This window comes from Crocuta crocuta, unplaced genomic scaffold (assembly GCF_008692635.1).
Source record: "Crocuta crocuta isolate KB4526 unplaced genomic scaffold, BGI_CrCroc_1.0 scaffold111, whole genome shotgun sequence".
NCBI lineage: Eukaryota > Metazoa > Chordata > Mammalia > Carnivora > Hyaenidae > Crocuta > Crocuta crocuta.
This window is the reverse complement of record NW_027527611.1, coordinates 2,001,376-2,023,149: the sequence shown is the minus strand read 5'-3', so window position 1 is coordinate 2,023,149 and position 21,774 is coordinate 2,001,376. Positions and strand designations below refer to the sequence as shown.

General features: G+C 41.3%; 1 protein-coding gene across 1 annotated transcript in view; it reads right to left on the bottom strand.

Moving 5' to 3' along the window:
• The window catches only part of CSMD1 (CUB and Sushi multiple domains 1), a 1,564,948-nt gene that overhangs the window by 292,069 nt on the left and 1,251,105 nt on the right, over positions 1 to 21,774 (bottom strand). Inside the window, exons 23-24 of the mRNA XM_077771883.1 lie at positions 10,355 to 10,546; positions 9,772 to 9,898 (exon numbers count right to left, since the gene is read on the bottom strand). Coding sequence (XP_077628009.1) covers positions 9,772 to 9,898; positions 10,355 to 10,546 — 319 coding nt within the window. The remainder of the gene's footprint in view (positions 1 to 9,771; positions 9,899 to 10,354; positions 10,547 to 21,774) is intronic.

The following is a 21,774-nucleotide window of genomic DNA, read 5'->3' as shown; positions in this document are numbered from 1 at the left end:
GGAATAAAGTTCAGAAACAGATCTACGGATATATAGGTGGCCTGGTGTATGATAAAGATCACAGTGGATAGTGCAAGGAAGAAAGACTCAGCTTTTCAGCAAATGGCCGATTGCATTTCACTAATGACAACAGCAAAAACAACCAAATCCCCAAATATTGCTCACACTGTACACAAAAACCAATTCCAGATGTCATGGAGACATAAATGTGGAAGGTAAAATAAGTCTTCTGCAAAAAAAACCCAACATAATATTTTTATAACTTTGGGAAGGCAGAATTTCTTAATCTGGACCCGAAAATATTAATAACTCTAAAAACACGTTTGGTATAACATAATTTAAATAAAGGTAAGAAAACCACTAACCATAAAAGAAAAATGAGTCAAAATAAATTTGACCCATTGATATTAAGAATCCACATATATCAAAAGACATCATTATGAGATCAAAAGACTGATGGTAGGATATAAGGGCAAACGTTAAACATACAATTAACAAAATATTGTACTTAATATATATATAAACTATATACACATTGACAAGTAAAAGGCATTTTGGTACAGAAAAAAATGGGCAAAAGACTTCAATTGGCAATTTATAAAAAATGATCTCAAAAAGGCCAATAAACACATTAAAAAATTATGTTTATAAAACTAAACATATATAAAAGCATGTTGTCCTTGATCAATCACCAGGGAAATGCAAATTAAAACCACTAGACACTCACTATAATTGTTAAAATGAAAAAGTCAGGGTGCCTGGGTGGCTCAGCTGGTTAAGTGTCCAACTCTTGCTTTTGGCTCAGGTCATGATCTCACAGTTCATAAGATCAATCTCCACATGGGATTCTCGCTTTCCCTTTTTATCTGGCCCTTCCCAACTCATGCTGTCTCTGTCTCTTTCAAAATAAATAAATAAGAAAGAAAGAAAGGAAGGAAGGAAGGAAGGAAGGAAGGAAGGAAAGAAAGGAAGAGAAAAAAGAAAAGAAAAACAAAAAAAAAAAAAAGAAAAAAGAAAAGAAGAGAAAAAGAAAACTACGGCAGTCAATCTCAAGTGTAGTTGGACAGTGGAAAGCCTGGGAATCTTAACTATGTGGTGATGGGAGGGATATGATCACTTTGGAAGATCATTTGGCAGAATCTACCAAGGCTGAGTGTAGGACTCACCATTACTCAGGAATTTTAGTGCTAGGTGTACATCCAAGAGAAAAACATATGTTTTACTCCAAATATGTATTCATATGTATTCACCAAATCATACATGAAGGCATATTCAATATGGTACCAAATACCAGATTAAGACAATCCACATGTCCATCAATACCCAGAATGAATCAATAAATCATGGTGTATTCATGCAATGGAATAATCTAGTTATATCAGTAGGAGTGGAGGTTGCAGAAATGAAGATATAACACTAATCCCACTGTTTAATTCCATTTCATTCACAGTGTTCAAATTAGGCAAAACTCATCTGAAAGCAGATTAGTGATTATCCTTGAGAATGAATGATTAAAATGGGGCTCAAAGGGCACAGGTCATGTCTTGATGACCCTCTATTTCTGGTTTCTTATCTGGTTACTGATCACACAGGGTGTTGTTTCATGAACACGCCACACACTGATATTTGGTGCAGGTTCAGGCATATACGTTACATGTTAATGAGAAGCTTCTACACACACACAACCAACCATGCCGCTTGGTGCTGTGAGTTTTGGCAGTTTGAAAACTGCCTTACTGGGGCACCTGGGTGGCCCGGTCTGTTGGGCATCAGACTTCATCTCAGGGCATGATCTCACAGTTCATGAGTTCGAGCCCCACAGCAGGCTCTGTGCTGACAGCTCAGAGTCTGCTTCGGATTCTGTGTCTCCCTCTCTGGCTGCCCCTCCCCTGCTCACATTCTGTCTCTGTCTCTCAAAATTAAATAAACATTAAAAAAGAAAAAAAAGAAAAATGTGTCTCATGATTCCAACAAAAATACGATAACAAAATTTAAACACAAAAAATTAACAGCTATTTAAAATAAACAGGAAAAGTCAATATGCCAGCCATGATACCACATGTAGGGAACATTTAAAATGGAAGAAAATATAGTATCATCCTGAAGAACTCCCATTCCTTTCAGACAGAGGCCAGTGAGGAAACAAAACCCATGCACACGGCAAGCCTGCGTTACAAGCTCTAACAGGTACAAGTAGAGCTTCAGGTCGGTAGAGAGAGACATGTGTCCAATTCTGCTCAAGGTGTCTAGGAGGGGTCTTGTCAGGCACACAGAAATAAGGAAGGGGATTCAAGTAAAAGCAAAGAGACAGACACGAGTAAACAAACACATAAATATGCCGAACGTGTCAAAACGTAAAAGCTACAAATAAACATAAGAAACAACGTTGTAGAGGCAGTTTCTCTTCCTGCCAGACTGATGAAGATGAAAAGACTTTATTTGGTTTCAGTGAGAATGTGGAGACGCTTCCTTCTCATATGCAGGTGGAGGCTATCGCTACTCTTTTTAAAAGCAATTTCATGGGGCGCCTGGGTGGCTTAGTCGGTTAGGCGTCCTACTTTCGCTTAGGTCATGATCTCGCGGTTCCTGGGTTCGAGCCCCGCATCGGGCTCTGTGCTGACTGCCAGCTCAGAGCCTGGAGCCTGTTTCAATCTGTGACTCCCTCTCTCTCTGACCCTCTCCTGCTCACGCTGTCTCTCTCTCTCTCTCCTAGAAATAAATAAAACATTAAAAAAAAAAAGGAAATAAAAGCAATTTCATAATGGTCGTAGGAACGGCAATGTGCACACACAGCAAGGCTGATCACAGTGAAAAACTGAAAACAGCCCAAACATCCCGACAGGGTGTGGTTAAGTAAATGATGGTAGGATCAGGCAATGGAAAAATATGTGGTGACTGCATGGAATGAGGTGGAATTGCAGGAAAGGACCTAAAGCTTGGACTGTGTTTATTAACCCAGAAAATAATGCTCAGGATAATATTAGGACATGATACTATTTGTGTAAAAGTAATTCAATAAAAAGATAAACGAATAGATAAAAGTTTATATATTTGTGTTTGCAGAGTGAAATTATACCAATTTTTCAAAAGTCTTCTTTCACATCTAGGACGACAGCAAACTACTTTTCAGCCTTTTTATTTTTCTGCAACACTTTTCCTGTGTTTCAAACATAAGGAAATTAGAAACTTTGCATAGCATGCCAATGAGCTTGAATTTATTCTGCATGTCCGAGGCAGATAAAAAGTCATTTTTTGAAGTGGGTAAGTGAAATGATCATTTTTGCTTTATAGAAATATTTGTATTAAGACATATAAAAATGCAGGGGTGCCTGAGTGGCTCAGTTGACTGAATGCCTGATTTGTGATTTTTGGCTCAGGTCATAATCTTCATGGTTGTGAGATCGAGCTGAGCCCCACATTGGGCTCTGTTCTGGGCACAGAGCCTACTTAACAGTCACTCTCTCCCCCTCTCTTGGCTCCTCCCGAGCTCACAAACTCTCTCTCAAAAAATAAAAGCAAAACAAAACAAAAATGTTTTCAGCATTTGACCCAGGAAAAATATTCCTAGAAATGTATTCTAAGGTATTAATTATAAATATAAGCAAAAGTTTACTTGCAATACTATTTGCCATATGGTTATGTAAAATACCAAAAATTAGAAATAAAATAACTAACTAACAAGAGAGACAACATTTAACAACAGCCACTCACACTATGGAATATGCATAGTTACATGTAACGTGCATGTAAGACATGTCAACAGGTTAACAATGAAGTCTGGTAGAGTGTATAATGTGTGCCATTTTTTTTTTAACATTTTTCAAAATGTCTATATATGCCTTCATTTTTGGCCATATTGAATCAATGTTTTTAATAAAGGCAATAAAACATCTTCCCTGGAGTGGGAACAGTGGACCAGAGAAAGCCCTCCCAGGATGGTCAGGGTATATAACAGTCTCATGAATGAAAAGGGTCTGGACAAGGGATTAGTGGCTGCGGTGGGTGCGAGAGCGCCATCTAGAAGCTTCAGTCCTGGAATTGGGGAGACGTGTGGCACACATGATCATGGGCAGGAGAGAGGCTTAGGATATGACAAGTTTTGCCTTCTGTCCTTGGATGCAAGCTTATGACATTCACACAGATACAAGCTCAGAAGGATGGTCGATCAAGGATTGAAATGCTGAATTCAAAGAAAAGAGGTTATTTTTCGATGGGATAATAAGCATGAAATTTTTGTGGAGGAGTTGGCATCTTAACTGGGCCCTGATAGATGGGAAGAATCTGGAGATGAGAGAACAGGGAATAACTAGGGAGAGCAGAGGTCAGGGGACAGAGCTGGTGTAGCACAGCTGGCATTGGGGGCTGGCTGGAGGTGAATCTGGGAAGGCGCAGAAAACCGAATCAAAGACAGTTTTACAGCCCTGGTTAAGGAGCTTATGCTTGCTGATCAGCGATGGGAGTGTTGGAGAGATCGGGGAGGGCAGAGCATGGATTTGGAAAGGTCAGCTGGGAGAAGATTAAAATAAGGCAGGTAATGAGCATGCTAAGTAAGGGACTGGAAAAGTCTGATAAGAAGAAATGAAGATAAACAAATGGAGATCTGACAAGGCTTTGGTTCATCTGCACCAAACTTTTTTCTAAGTGCTTATAATGAAGAAATTTAATGCAATCACCAAAGGAATGCTGGGAGACACACACCACCGTCCTGGACTTTCTTTTTGGGGAAATCCTGGAGACTAAGGAAGGCAAAATAAGGGAGAGTGGGAGCCAGTACTGAAAATTAAGACCCGGCCGCCTGGAGGGGGAAATACAGAAACGGAAACAGGGCCAGGGAGAAATGATAACAGCAATGATGCAAGTTGATGTGTTTGGAGTCTGTCTATAGGGGTCTCCGTGTCTATGCAGTAGGGGTAAATGCCAACATTTCCACTGCCAACTATGTCTCCTGTACCCCTCCCTAGCTCCGATTCCAGTTTCACTTCCCATGTTACCACTTTTCTTTTTTTTTTCTGTATTTTTGTCTCTGCTGGCCAGCCCCATTTTCACGATCTGCCCATGCAGAATGTCAGGCAGGCTTATCACGGGAAATGAGGCGGCGACACCACATGCCCTGGAGATGAGCTGAGTAGCAGACGTGCACGCTCGACCACTCCAGGACTTTGGAAGGGGACGCGGTCACTCGGTGATGCGGGGGTGCCTCCGTTACCTGTGTAGTGACATGGGCACTGACGGGTGAAAAGGGAAGTCTCTTTATGCAACTCTTCAGTCTACAGATTTCTGCTGAGATTTCAGTGGTTGGAGGAGGGCTGTTAATTAAACGAGTCATAACTGAAATTGCGCTTGTGAGGATCCCGCAAAGCGAGGAGTGCCCCCAGCCCTCCTGCCTCTCTCTCAGGGGCTCCTGAGGGGCTGGGGGGCTAAGCTCAGTGGGAATCCAGCCAGGAAATGGCAGGCTTGTTAGTACCAGCGGTCTCTTTCCTCACTGAAGTTCCTGTGATGGCTGAAGTTGGCTGAAGTTCCTGTGGCTGGCAAATTCCTCACATGAGCCACAAAAGAGAAGTATAATTTGTGGTCTAAATAGGAAAGGAGAAACCTTGGATGTGTTGATTCCTGGTCCCAGGCTCAGCCGCCATATCATCAAAAGGCTTCCAGCTCAGGCTCCCAGCACACTTGCTAAGGCTCAACATTGAGACTGGACATTCGTGTCGCATGAGTGGAGGTCACTGGTCTGTCGTTTTCCTCTCATTCTACTTCTTATGGGGATCTTGAAGTCCGGTCAAAAATAAATTAAAATATCCCTACAATTCCAAGCCAGGCCTCACTGTATTCTTTCTATCACAAGGATGGCCAAGAAACAATTACAGGACATATCAGGTTGAGATGAAGACCAGCAACCCAAATGTCACTTTCTGTTAAAGTCTGGATAGGGGCAGTTTTGACAATCATGCTAAGTTTTTGATAATCCTGTGTGAGCTTTTCCAAAAGAATTCCCCTCAGCCGTACTTCCAAACATAATTTCCTATGGACTAGGCACAGAAATACTTTCAAAGTGAGTTTTCCAGACAATTACAGAAAAGCAATTAATACAAGAAACAATATTCACATGTGCTTAGGTAAAATGTGGGCTTTAATGCTGCTTGCTGAAGATGTTTATGGTGTTGTTACCTTTATTATATAAATTATGGCTGAGCTTAGCAATAATGCACGGAATCTCCTAGAGAAATGTTTACATATAACACTAAATGTGGCTATTTTTACTAAAATGTCTTGTGATTAGACTCTTAATCAAATTCAGTTCAGGGAACTGCTTTATAGAATCTGTTAAAATTGCAAACCTCTTCCAGACGCAGGTGCCCTATAATAATAACTATTTAGGGGTATTCTATTGCCTTGAGCAAAAAATTATAGCAATATGCAATCAAAAATTGCTCTGGGCTTCAGTGAGATCAAAATAGGCCCAATCATAATTGGCCCTGAAGTGTGTTGAAACCATATTTAATAATTTCTGGGATGTTGCTGCTCATTCGTTGAGGGTAAAAAACATCTACATTAAATATATCATAGTCTGCATGTCTAATAATGAATTCCACTTATATTAAGAATTTTTAAATACTTAAATTAATCCCTGAACTCATGTTTATATGACTGATGTATTCTTCATGATCAAATAAACAGTTCAGTTAATACTGGTTCAGTTACCAGTGGAATAACTGAGATTTAGTAACCAGCCAACAAATATCAAAGCTAAAACCAGACCCTGTTATTCTGAGTATTAGTACCATTTTTAGCCTAAAACTGTACATCATGTACTTCTATGTTTTATTCCAAGGTGCCACACCAAAATTAATATATATTTTCTTAATGAAGAGAAATCACCAGAAATATCTTGAGATGAAGTTGAACACTAAGGAACTTAATTATAAGTACTGATGATTCCTTCTTAATTTCCGTATTGGGAAGGACTTTATGACTTAAATCAAAAAGATCTGTTTACAAATTTGCTTAGGTAAACTCTCATATTTGAAAGATATGGAAGAGAAGAACAACATTCCCAGAACAACAAATCGGTGTATCCAATGTCTTTCTTTTTTCTAGAATTTTAATGGGTAAACATCAGAGCCCAGTCCATGATATAAAGGTTCTACAGTTTTTATTACTTCAACTCATTCTTTATTACTTTCTTTTCTCTTTTCTTATTAAAATGTTAATGAAGTATTAGATTCACCTGCCAAGAATGAATTCATCACTTGGTTTGAATTTAGGAAAACAGTGCTTATATTTAAATTCTTAGGAAACAAATTACAATGGAACTTGTAAGAAATACAAAAATTTGAAACCTCCCTAAAAGAAAATATCCCTAAGATTTCATAAAATATCCCTAGGATTTCTCAAAATAAAACCTAACTTAACAGCTTTTATAATCCTCAAATCAAGCATTCTGGAGTTAAAAGTTAAGAAATAATATTTAGTTTTATTTAGTTCAGTGGAAAAGTGCATTCATTTCCATAAAGATTATCGATTCTTAAATTGTTACTCTAATATACCTTATTTTGTCCCAGTAGATCAATAATTATCTAACTAATCATTTATCTTAATTAGGGTCACAAATTAATTTTTAAATTCGTTATCATAAAATAACGTCTTGCATTATATAGGTGATATACATTCCTTCTCTTGATCCCAATAAGTAACTAGAATCATTTTTCCTTAGGGTTTGAAAGTGGTAGTAGTTTGTGCCATGTCGGTTTAGGTTGGCAACATGTCCGAGGCACCTTGATGGCTCAGTCGGTTAAGCGTCTGACTCTTGGTTTCAGCTCTGATCATGGTTCCTTAGATCGAGCCCCGCATCTGGCTCTGCACTCACAGTGCCTAGCCTGCTTGGGGTTCTCTCTCATTTCCTCTCTTCCTCCTCTCTTTCTCCTCCTCCACCTCTCTCTCTCTCTCTCTCAAATAAACGAACTTTAAAAATTCTTTTTAAAAAGATGACAAGATGTTGGTGTCACACTGTGGAAGAGAGCTGGTGGGTTTCAGAGGACGGATGTCACACGAAGGGAACAGAGCATCATGGGATACAATATGCATCTCCCCTCGGCTTTCATTCCTTTTTTCTGTCACTACGTTATAAAGTTGCAGCATGATGGGTCCGTGTCTGTTTCACATACATTACTAAGTTTGCTAGGCTGCCTTGTATGAATAAGCACAAAAAATCAGTGCTTTATGAATATCCTATCCATTCATTTGCTCCATAAAGAAGTTTCTATCCTTATCTCCCACTTGATTCTACTTCATATATTTGAAGAAGGAGCTGAGTTGGCCATTTAGTCTCTCATGGGCTTCCTGGCACACAGGGTAGTGAATGGATCAGAGACATGTAGATTAGGGCTGTTNTTTTTTTTTTTTTTTTTTTAATTTGTTCAGTTTATTTATTTTGAGAGAGACAGCATGAGCAGGGGAGAGACAAAGAAATAAGGAAACAGAGAGTCCCATGCAGGCTCTGTACCATCAGCACTAAGGAGCCTGACATGGGGCTCAAACCCACGGAACTGAGAGATCATGACCCGAGCCAAAACCTAGAGTCAGATGTTTAACCGACTGAGCTACCCAGGCGCCCCAGGGTGGTGCAGAAGTTTTAGACAATAAATTTTGTACAGAGATTTCAGAACTACAATGAAAGGGAAAAAATAAGTGAACAGAGTAAAACAATATTATAAGGTGCTGCAAAGGGCTATGTGCTCTCTTCTTGTTCATCGAAAACTATAACCAAGAAACAACTTATTTTGAAATTACTTTTTGATTTATGTGCTGTGGTTTTTGACACAGCCTTCTGACCAGAACATGGAGAACTTACTTTAGAAAGATTACTTTCTGTTGGTTTATTTATTGGTATAAAAGATTACCATAATAACTGAGAACCATTAACTGAGCCCACATGCAGCTCTATCTCACAACCCTGAGATCAAGACCTGACCTGAGCTGAGATCCAGAGTTGAATGCTTAACCAATGGAGACACCCAGGTGCTCCAAGTTTCTGTGACTTTTAAAGATTTTCTTTTATATGTGTAACTTCAGATTGAAATGCCATCTTGGTCTACCTCACGCTTCCTTTGGTATATTGCAAATGACATTCTCCCCACATTCTCCCCTGTGTGCAAGCCCCTTTTCAATAGGACTTTGCTTTTCTTTCCATTAAGGCTGGAATATATTTCTTCAAACCTTATCTTGCTCACGGGTTTTGCTTCGACAAATGGTGTGGTAGCAAAAGTAATGCAGAAGCTGAAGTTGGAAAAGTGTGTCATCGCTTGCTGCTGGGAAAGTTCCATCATGATGGGTTTACTGAAGAAACGACAATGTGGCATGGAGAGCCCGGCCTTCCTCCAGGAAGAGGAATGCTGAGATCTGCATTCCTTAGGGATGCCATCAGGGCCCACCCTGCCAAACCTGCCCAGGTCAGAACTTCTCAGGCAACACACAAAGTCATGGGAATATAATTGTTGTATGCAACTAAGTTTTGGGGGCCAGTTTGCTATGCACCAAAAGCTAACTGATACATGTACTTCCTTCTTCTCTTCACACAAGTTCTTAAAGGAATACCACAGTAAGTGTGTGAGCCAGCAAAAAAAAATATGTGCACACCTTTACGTGTTTTCCTTTGATTCAGAAACTTAAATCCATTCATGGATAGTAAAAGATGCTCTATGGTCTCCCCTACAAAAGTAGAAGACATGCCTGTGTTCTAAAATTGCATCGCGGAAACCCAAGCAAAACAGGTACCTGATGGTCTTTCCTGGGTCCGCCTCGATGGTCCAGGTGCAGTGCAGGTTGTTGTCGTAGGGAGCAGGGTAGCCGGGGGACAGGATGCGTCCTGAGGTGGCAGCATGGATGTGACCACCACACTCCGCTGCGAGAGAAGGGGACATGGGAGGGGACTTACTACAGGCCCACGGATTTCAGTCCAGTGCTTTTAAAAACAAACCCCCAAACCATCCCATCCACATCATACACAGAACCACAAAACATCACATTCGTCCGCCTCCATCATTTCTTTCCTTTACGCTTATTCCCAAGCATCATCCTGATGGAAAGGCATTATCTGCTACATAATTAAAGTCGAGAGTACAAAACAATGACACACACGTGTTATAATTCTAACAATTCTGTGCAGACAGCCTCAGTAAAATAGTACCAGGAAATCGTTCTTTCCTACATAAAACAAGAAACCACAAAAAGACACGCATACCTTGAAAAGACATAAAACCTGCACTGGGGAGAGGGCAGAAGAGCCCCGCCCTCTTCCAAAGCACCCTGGCCTCCCTGCTCTTAGGTGCTTAGGTGATGGAGGGGCTCGCCCACTCACCTACACAGGAAGGCAGTGGCTTGTCCCACACTCTCCGGTCGCCACTCAGGCAGGTCAGACTGTTGCTGCCATGCATGGCATAGCCTGGGTTGCAGCTGTACAGAACTACAGTGTCAGTAAAGTGGCCTTCATCTCGGATCCTATAGCCATAGTTAGGGATTCCTGGGTCCTCACATTTCACCAGGTCAAAACCTATGAGAAAGGAGGGGAGAGATTGAGTAGAGGTAACGGTAGACTGTACGTTAGCATCGAATAAAGATGAAATAGGGTAGGTTACCAAAGGCGCCTCGGAGCTTGTAAAGAAAAAGAAGGTTGTGAATTTAAAAAGGGACAAACAAATGTGGGTGTGGATGGTTCCCAAGTGGTAACAGATGGTAACAAATGGTTGTCTCGTGATGTTTGATAATTTTATTTGTTCTTATCTATTTATATAATCATAAGGAGAATCTTTTTTCCCAAGAGTTCCAAATCCTTGTCTGCTAATCCATACTGCCTGCCAGCATGCTGAGTTCTCCAGGAAGCCCCAGGGCATTCTCTCATGGAGCTGTAAGCTTTTCCTTCTTCCACATCCCTTCTCAGTCAAGCCCCAGCTTTCTGGAAGGAGGGGCCAGCCATGCCTACAGTTGTGACCCACCCACCTTCACACCATCTTCCTCTAAAACTTCAAGATCTTAAGCTCCATGGGAAATTAAAAAAGTTGTCCCCACTCACAGAAGGCAGGCTTGTGAATTTCCACCTGCCATACTTCTATTGCATACGGTTCGGGAGACTTCCAGGCAGCTAACTCCATGTACAATGGAAACCCCAGAAATGAATCACTATAATGACTTTGTCAAACTGAGCTCTTAAACTCAAAGAAATAGATGACAGAAATGAAGATTTAGCTTCTGCCGATCCGAGAGCTGTATATTCCTTTTATGGGAGGCAATATATTAAGGCCATCTGTGGAGACCATCTTACACTAACATTTCTCCCCTTCTATACTTATGCAAATTTTGACCATTTTAAAAAGTAGAGCTGGGAACTTGATGTACCACATGGCCTGTTTACATTAAGTTCCACCGAACTCTGACTTCTTCCAGAAAGAGAAAGAAAGAAANTGCAAATTTTGACCATTTTAAAAAGTAGAGCTGGGAACTTGATGTACCACATGGCCTGTTTACATTAAGTTCCACTGAACTCTGACTTCTTCCAGAAAGAGAAAGAAAGAAAGAAAAAAAGAAGGAAGGAAGGGAGGGAGGAAGGAAGGAAGGAAGGAAGAAAAGCGAAGAAAAGGGAAGAAAATAAAATAAAAAGGAGGTGGGAAGACAGGAAGAGAAAGAGTGAGAAGGGGGGGGAGGGAGGGAGGGAGGGAAGGAAGGAAGGAAGGGATGAAGGAAGGAAGGAAGGAAAGGTTTGTGATTTTTGATAGGTTGGCCTGCCAGACTTGTAGTTTGAGATGGTTGGATGGAGGGCAATATACCCATGAATTCACAATTTAATGCCACTCTGATGATCTCTACATAATCGGGATTTGAGTTCTGCAGACTTGTGCAGAGGAGAGAAAATGACATGTGGTCATTTACACTCAAGTTGCTAAGTCTCTTTCCTAGAAGCCACACTCATAAAGTGTTAGTCTTTGCTAACTATGCCTTTACAATAACTGATCTATTTAAGAAATCCGGATACAGAAAAGCCTTGAATTGCGAGTAAGCTGTTCTGTGAGTGTTCCACAAGATCAGCAAACATTTCTAATGAATTTTAACTTGATACACAAGCGAAGTCTTGCAATAGGGTGGTACATGGCGCCAGGCGTCACGTGATCACAACTGAGCCAATGGTTCTTGAGATTCGCTTTGCTACATGAGTGCCTTGGATGACAAGGGTGTTTCCGGAATGAATTTTGCTGGAAAACCAAGGTTTCCTTGTAATTTTAATTCAAGATGCCCAGAAGGAAAGAACATAAGAAAATATAAATTCCAGTGCAAAACAAAGACATATTTTAAGGTGTGATGAAGGGGAGGCAGGCGTTAAGGGGAAGGGTCTCAGGGCTCATGCAGATATTAGACGACTCTACTCTGACCACAAAGTCCCAACACACTGGCGACGAAGCAGGACAGTAACCGGCTGAAGCTGCATCTGACAGACAACCATGGGACAGAAGCATCGCAACAGGCTTTACAGATTATAGTGCTGCTCTTTTCACAAAAGGAAAAAAGAAACCTCAGTCTGTTGTTGTTTTCTGTGGTTCTTGGGTTGGAAGGGAGGGGATCCGAGCAGGGCTCCAGGGTGAGAGGGACTGGGGGCAGAGGCAGCAGGGGTGAGGTGTTCACCGGCCACACCTGGGGAGGACCCCACTCCTCGTAGGAGGCGGCGTCTCAAATGTTTCCCTATTTTGAAGTCAAACTAGGTATTTAAGTGTCAAATACCAGTGGGACACAGAATTGAAAATATTCAGTAGACAAAATCCAGGCATACAAAATGTCCGCGCGAGCTGGGCATCCATCCCTAGTGGCTGTGGCCCTGCAGCCGGATGCTGGGTAAGCTAAAGACTCTCTGCAATGAAGAGCAGGGCCCGGCTGCCAGCAGCCCTGGGCCACACCTGTGGCCTCCTGCCCGCCGAAGCTCACACCTTCCGTGAGGCAAGCTTCTGACTTTTCAAGGAGCACCAGAAATCCAGATTCTTTTTCAGTTTATAATAATGATTGTTGAATGAATAACTGCTCTGAAAGTGAGGATGCCTAAAATCCAGAATCAGATTGTTAAAGCCAGATGTGAGTAACACAAAGGACCAGATGGTTGATCGGCTTTTGGTGAAGGCTTAATGAGACTCAGAATGGGGAACAAGTTGGCAAATCCATCTAGTATTTCTTCTTCTTCTTAAGTTTATTTATTTTGAGAGAGAGACAGTGCAAGTGGGGGAGGGGCAGAGGGAGGCGCGAGACAGAATCCCAAGCAGATTCGGCGTTGTCAGCGCAGAGCCCGATGAGGCTCAAATTCATGAAACTGTGAGATCACGACCTGAGCCAGAATGAAGAGTCTGATGCTTAACTGACTCAGCCCCCAGGCCCCTACCTAATGCCTCTAAACTAAGCTCTGAAACACAAGCACCTGTCGTGGAGGACTACAGCCTGGACATGGAAGGGGACGCGCCCGCCCAGGACCCTCCGTGATGGCGAGCACCTGCTCCTGGGTCACACAGAAGTGTTCTGTTATAAAGATTTCCCGTGGTAGAGCTGTGTGCCCGCCCGTGCTGATAATGACACGGACTTCCCTGAGTGACTGATGCACTTTCTCACGAGCTTCTCGTCTGCAGCTTTACAGATAAACCTCTGCAACTAAACCTCTGCCTTCAAGCCTTTTTGGAGGAAGGTAAAAAAGATCACTGGAGGACAAACAGTAAAATCAGTAAAGACGAACTGGTTAAAAAAAAAAAAGTCTGCCAAGCCTTATTTGGGATGATGTTCTTTGAGAAATGTTTTACAGCTTTTTCTATCATTTAGTCTTGAATTTTAAAAAATTCCTATCACACAGACAGTTAAGCCAAGTTCTGATAGGGTAGCTCCTGTTCCCAATGTCAGTGGTACTTTCCTTCTTATGGTGCCTTCCATTATTTTTTCGAAAGTTCACTTAGGTGTTCAAAGGCATCATGAAATGTCTTATTTATAAAAATCCTGCACTTGATTCCTAAATGTCCAAAGCCTCGAGGTCCATGCAATGTCTTGATACGAAATATATTCCTCTTCCTTGTCAGACAGTTGAAAGGTATTTGGATATTCCAGAATTCAGTTTTCCAATTTTCAGTCTACCAAAGAGAGCTTTATTCACACAAAACGCCTCACATGATGTCGTAATTCATTTCCAGTTATGACGCAAACCACAGGCATCTGCTCCTGGAGGAAGCAGTATTGATCAATGACTTGAAAGGACTGGAGAAGTCTTCAGAAACCCCACACTTCTCTCCCTGCTGGACTGTCGGACTCAGTCCGTCCACAAGCACCAGAAACACATCCCCACTCTGCTCTCCTCTCTCCACAAACTGAATGAACTCATTTCCACTGAGTTCTGCTCACTTTGTGGTTAAAGAGTCGTAATACCATTGACTCTTAAACATTTCAAGACTGCTTTTAAACACTGGTGAACTAAGTGGCATTGATGTATAACAGCAGCATTTTGAAGCAGGGAAATAAACACTCTGGTGTTAATTCCATGTCCATTTCAGGAAAAAAAAATTCCTGTGGTTTATCAAAAATATCTCAAAAAGTATTGTTAAGATTTACCTTTAGATCTCAAAGATATTCCTCTAAAGAAGAGATATTTCCATTTTAATCTAAATCTAAAACACTTTATAATGATCAGTCTTGATGCTGCTAAAGGGTGATGACTTTAAGAATATAGAGAAGATGCCCCTCCCATCTTGGGAGTCGCCAGCCCGCAGGAAATCAGCGTAGCAAATCCTGGTTCTCCGGATTTACACCACACAAACTTTACAGAAGATTAAACCCAGTTATTTGTTTCAAAACATCTATTAAGAGTTGCGACGGTTACTGAATTTATTTAGTAATTCCATGTGTGTCTGTGTTTCTGTGATTTCTTCTGAGGTCATTTAAGTTGCAAAGATGCTTTGGGCTAAATGTTCCAGAGAAAACAAGCTGTAAGCATCAGACAAATGGAAATGACCACCCCACGTCTTTTATACTATTTACCCAAACTTAATATTTTTTAAGGATTAAATGGTATCTGTCTTAAACATCTAACAAAATGGCATTGTAAGAGACTTCCACTGAACTCTCAAGTATTTGGTCTAGTTCTTATCTTGTCCATAAAGCACCTGTGTGAGAGCAGAACAGGCCTGGATCTGGCCCACTCCATGCCTACAGGCTGAATGCCGGGGCTGCAGTCACCAGGGTCTCCAGCCTCTGTCCGAGCAGCTTCTGAGAAGGTGTTTTCTAAAATTTTTTTATGTTTATTTATTATTGACACAGAGAGAAACAGAGTATGAGTAGGGGTGGGGCAGAGAGAGAGGGAGACACAGAATCTGAAACAGGCTCCAGGCTCCGAGCTGTCAGCACAGAGCCCAACACAGGGCTTGAACCCACAAACCACGAGATCATGACTTGAGCCAAGTTGGATGCTCAACCGACTATGCTACCCAGGTGCCCCCAGGAAGGTGCTTTGGTGCGCAGGCGAGCTTTGAGAACCACAACTGAACAGGATTTAAAAATCTCTGATATCTTCACCTATAAATAACTGGGAAAAGCCTCAAATATATACAGAACTCTGTTATCATTTAACTTAACCTGACACTTCTTTTAATTTGAGTAATGTACTTCTTGGTAAAAATCTCCTTAGTAATCTAAAAAAAGGTTGCCTTGGGGGCGCCTGGGTGGCTTAGTCGGTTAAGCGTCCGACTTTCGCTTAGGTCATGATCTCGCGGTTCGTGGGTTCGAGCCCCGTGTCGGGCTCTGTGCTGACTGCCAGCTCAGAGCCTGGAGCCTGTTTCAGTCTGTGACTCCCTCTCTCTCTGACCCTCCCCTGCTCACGCTGTCTGTCTCTCTCTCCCCTAGAAATAAATAAAACATTAAAAAAAAATTTAAAAAAAAAAAGGTTGCCTTGTGCCAAAAAGAAAACAAAAAACAAACAAAAACTAAAACAAGCAAAACACACAAACACACACAAAGGGACATGGCCTTCACATTTGCATTCAGTAAAAACAAGTACAGAAAAACCTTGGTTTGTGAGCATAATTCGTTCTGGAAACAGGCTTGTCCTCCAAGGCACCTGTATATCAAAGCGACTTTCAAGGGCCATTGGCTCAGCTATGATCACGTGAACGTACTGCTCATAGTGCAAGATACCACACATGTATCAAGTTCAAATTTACTACAAATGTTTGCTCATCTTATGGAACACTCACAGAACAAGTTACTTGCAACCCAAGGTTCTACAGTATATTCAATTACTTATGTTTTTACTAACTCTTGGATTTACAGTCATCTGAAAAGAAACGTTGAAACAAGAGCACTGCTTCAGGCTATTTTGGTAGCTCACCTGGAAAGTAAAGTTCATTGACAATCAACTTCCTGAAATGTGTGAGTCCTGCACTTAAACACAACTCTCATTATTTAAGAATGAAACTCTAGATGAAGCATGCGTACTCACATTGGAGTTTCAAGTTATTATTTACTAAATTACACATCAATGCTTTTTTCACCTATAGTTCTTGGCTTCAAATAGACTTATCAGCTACTTTTTAATTGTTTATTTATTTTCCCCAAATATTACTTTATGATTGATGTTACTTCATGATTATGTGAGATGATACTCTGAATTTCCCCCGAACAGCATTATTCAATAGGATGGTGAAAATGTTTGAACAGAAAAATGAACTCCTGAGCTCCAGAGTGAAATGTCAAGAAGCCTATTTAAGTCCAGAGTGAAAATCAGATCACCAAAGTAGTTACTCTTCTGGAACCATCTTGGTTTTCATGACATACATCACTAAGAAACCGTAAAGTAAGGTAATCATAGCTAAGAATTTTGGGAGTCAATTTTAATATAAATATATTGTATGGACCCAAAATGAGTCATTATTGTGGTATATACTCTGACCCTGATGGAGCATATGCAGCTATTCAAGGTGTTAATATCAGTTCCGGGAAGGCTTCATAGAAGAATTTGCACTGTCCACCTCTCACTGATGTCTAATGCTGCACACTGCTCGTCCCTGTTGAGGGGTAGGGGGCTTGCCCAGCCTCAGGGTCAGCATCTACATCAGGCGTGGAGATGGATGGGCCAAAGGCATTTTACTATAAGTCAGTTTTTAAATGTGTCCAACTGGTGAAGATTTTTGTAACTCATACACTGTGGTAAGAACTTATAATCAGCACATTGTCTGCATTTTTAAAACAGATTTACTATGATTTATGAGGCAGGAAATGTGTTGTTACTGTGAGTGGAACTGAACAGAACAGGGCCCCCTTGTTCATGGTCTACTTACTTACACAGCAAAGAAAATAAGTATTTTAAAAACAATACGAGGGGTGCATGGGTGGTTCAGTCGCTTAAGCATCTGACTTTGACTCAGGTCATGATCTCATGGTTTGTGAGTTTGAGCCCCGCATCAGGCTCTCTGCTGTTAGCACATAACCTGTTTTCGATCCTTTGCCCCCCTCTCTCTGCCCCTCTCCTGCTCATGCTTTCTCTCTATCTCAAAAATAATAAACTTAAGAAAAACGATACCCATATGGCAAAGGTTTGTGGGAAGGCTGAGAGAGGCATGGAAGGAAGCAGAAGCTTGGACACAGCTTTGCAGAAGAGATAAAAGTGAGCTGTTTGGGAAGGACAGTAGACATTGGTGTTTATAGAACCAGAAGAGAAGTCTCCGGATGAAGTCTTCACTATCATGTGGAGGTCTGGAGGAACACGGGGTTTCCTGGAATCAGAACAATTTCCAGCAGCACGTGCATCTCACTGATGCTCCATCGTAAGCATCAGGGAAGGGCTGTCCTGCAGCCCCGGGGAGTGCAGGGTGACTCGTACGCTGAGTGGTGGTGGTGGGGAGGCAGGTGGGGAGGCAGGTGTCTGCACACGGAAGTGACACACAGCTAAGTGCAGGTATCTGTATATCAGAGAGATAATCGGTGGCGATATGGCGTATGTGTTGGAGTGAGGGAGTAAGAAAGCAGGAGAAAGTGAAAGGTGTTTCTCCAGCACTGAGTAGGCGGCAGCAGTGGGGCACGGGGCAGCGCAGGGGTCAAAGCATGTGTGTGTGCAAAGCACGCAAACATGCATCATGCACGCGGAGCCTGAGAGATGAGGAGAGGCCGCAGAGGAATGGCTGTGATGGAGGGTGACTCCGGGGAGGGAATGGAGCTCGCACGAGGGTCTGAGGGAGAAGAGAAACATCACATCGGGTCCTAACGTCAGGGTCATCTCATAAAAGCCAATGTGTGATCTGGGAAAAGAAGAAACCCCTTCATTAACACCTGCTTCTGCAAATCACTACAAATAATCATGCTCTTAGATTTTTGGGGCATGAAACAAGAAAGTACCAGGCTTCTGGGGCTTACCGTCCAAGAGAGGGATGGGACACGATAAGAAGAAGCGACAGACCACCACGGGCACCTCGGCAACAGGAGTGCGGGGACAGCAGACCGGCCCCCCACAACCCTAACGGCTGCGCTTTGTGCTTCCTGCACTCCCCCCTCTATTTTCTATTGCTTTTCTACTGTTCCTGATTCTTTTTTTTTGTATTTGCTACTTTTTATATTGGAGATAATAGTAGGAAGAATACAGAATAATTTTTTGTAGGACCAGCTGCCTCAGAATACTTTTTTGAAAATAGGAACTTGTCGGGGGCGCCTGGGTGGCTCAGTCGGTTGAGCGTCCGACTTCGGCTCAGGTCATGATCTCACGGTTCGTGGATTCGAGCCCTGCATCAGGCTCTGTGCTGACAGCTCAGAGCCTGGAGCCTGTTTCAGATTCTGTATGTCCCTCTCTCTCTGACCCTCCCCTGCTCACACTGTTTCTCTATCAGAAATAAATAAAACATTAAAAAAATTAAAAAAAAAATAGGAACTTGTATAAATTTTTATAAGTTTGGCTCCTTCTATTATATGGAATTAAACTTACAGTCATGTGGTTAATATTACTATTTGTCTGGCATCACCATTCTATGTGTTCAGATTATCCATGTCTTCTACATTTAAGTTTTAAGCAAAAATGTTGAAGTAGAAGTGACTACTTTAATTATAATTAAGCTATTAATATTATTTTCATTAAATGTACTTTTTGTTATGATTTCTGCATGATGATGAAGCTAGTCATTTATATAGAGTAGCTTAGTCTAGTAACATTTCATTTTTCTGATAAACTACATCGAGAGTATAATTCCCTAATATAATGTTTTCCTTTTCGGACCCAATATTAATGGGTATTAAAGTGAATAAAAAAAGATGATTTAGATAATTTTATTGAGAACAAGTATCTGGAAAATCTCATTCTCTGATCTACGGCATTAATCAATTAAATAATTTTAACATCTTTTTATACTATCTACAGTACTTCAGATACTTTCCTAGATGCTGAAAATATAAACTTAACTGATCTCAGTCCTGGATTACCAGGAGCTCACAATCTATATAGGAGGACAAATAATACACAACACTTAACATCTTACATTTTCATGGGACACCCTTTCAGTAATTCATACACACACACTAAGCACTTAATATGTAACACATTTCACAAGATTCCACCTCCTATTGCAACATGCAGGCAGGGCCTTGCCCTCAGGGCTCAGAGTCTAATTGGAAGGATTCTTACTACGGCCCCCCGTGCTCACGAAGAACAGAACGGACATGCATCCTGGGGCGGCAGGAAGCGGTCAACACTCTGGAGTCTCACGTGCTTCGTCAGGGTTTCCGCGAAAACAGGATGCGAGTACAGGGCAGCCCATTTACAGGCAGCCACACAGTATGGAATATGGCTGCTTCTAAATGAGCCACCTGTACTTTCCAAGGGCCGCACAGGTGACCGCAAGCAACACGCCGTGCTCGACTGCGGACGCTTCTTCCAGCTTCACGGATAAAAACAGGCGTACATGCATACGTATACACACTGATACAAAGGGATACCCAGAATACAATGAAACAAATCCAGCCCACCACATATCACATTTCATTAACTACAGAAAATGCAATTTGATTGTTTTCAGAATAGATTCTCTGACAGGACAGTAGTTTTTAAATGTCTTGTATGCGCCATACTTGAAGAAGTAACTTCCTCTCTGAAAAGACTGCTTTCTGGGGTGGGGGTGAAGTTAGGAATAATATGTCTCAAAACAAAAGAAAACAAAACAAAGAAACTAAAGCATATTTTTATTTTAAATTCTGAAATTCACTAATTGCTTAAAGTATCTTCACTATTACAAGAATTTGATTAACTACCGTGATTTCCTTAAAATTCATCTATGGGAGTTCACAGTCCTGAAGAATCTTCATGGCTAAATACGAAGTTCAGAAGGACTTGAAAACACTAATGATTCGTGTGTAAATAATTTGATATCAAAACAGGGAAGAAGTTAAAGCCAGATTGAATAGACTTTGCTAGCCCATGAAAACAAATGTCAACGTAGAACCAATATCCAGACAAAATGTCAAGTCAAAGATTTCTACTGACATATTTATCAAAAGTATCATAATTAAAATGTGTTTTGATCACATTATAGTTGCATATTTTTAAGCCCCAAGACATAGTTTCAGCAATGTTTTTCTTTAAGAAACTTGAGCGAGCATTCTTACACAATTTAACTATGTAATTATTTTTAATGATAGAAAAATTTCAGATTCTTTTGCCATACTGCTTATGAAAATCTTGATCCATGAAACGAAAATGGTGGGGACAGTGGGAAACAGGCAATTAGGAACACATCACTGAGTTATTTTGAAAACAATCATTATTGGTAGTATAGAATTTTCAGCATATAATTTTAATCTCTATTGTCTAAAACTTGATGTTTATATTTGCACATATTTGTATACTGGAGTATCATGATTGACAATGCATTGACTTTTTATTTTACTTTAATAGAGAACTACAAGCTGTGGTTAATTTACTGTTTTCACCCATGGATCTCAAGGTGTTCTTTTTACTTCAGAACAAAGTAAATGGACAGGGCCCTGACTCCAGATGTGTATTTCCATAAAGGCAATCGTGAACATCAAGGGGGCATGGGACGTGGTACTTGCAGAACACAAACTGTGTGTGCAATGCATTAGGCAGCTCTGTCTAGGATATTTCTTTTCATCCTGAAAATAATCTTACAAAATGGTGAATTATAGGATTCTAAGTAGGACAGACTGGAGTGTTTCGCCACAGCCCAAGTTAATGGAGGCACCCCAGAGAAGTCAGCTTCCTTTCAGGAGCACACAGTTTAAGATGTGTGCAGTTTATACACAAGAGGTTAAGGTGACAATTCCTGATACAGAGTGAGCTCCCCGTGGAGTGGCCCCTCACCTCCCCCTACTTGATCCTGAGAGGGTCCCTCCCAAAGTTGGCTGTGCCTGCCCTGGGCTCCTTCAGGCATTCCTGACGGGGATGTGAGGACTAACCAAGTTGCATCCTGATCAACTAGGTAAGAGGTAGGACTGTCTCTTCTCACTTGCTCCCAAAGAGTCACTGGATTTGGCCAAAAGAATTGTAATAAATAATGAATGAAAATCATTTTGGAAAGTCTCATGGGGTCCTAATTCTTCCTTGCTCATATAACTGTTCCACTTTCCTTTCCCCAGAAAGGTCTTCCACATTGGATCAAGAGGCATGTCAAATCTACACACAACCAAATGGACCTCACACTGATCTTCAAGATGTTATCCTGGAGGAAACTAGGGACATAAGTTGTGGTTCTGTGAACACTGCTCTTCCCTCTCCCCAGCCTG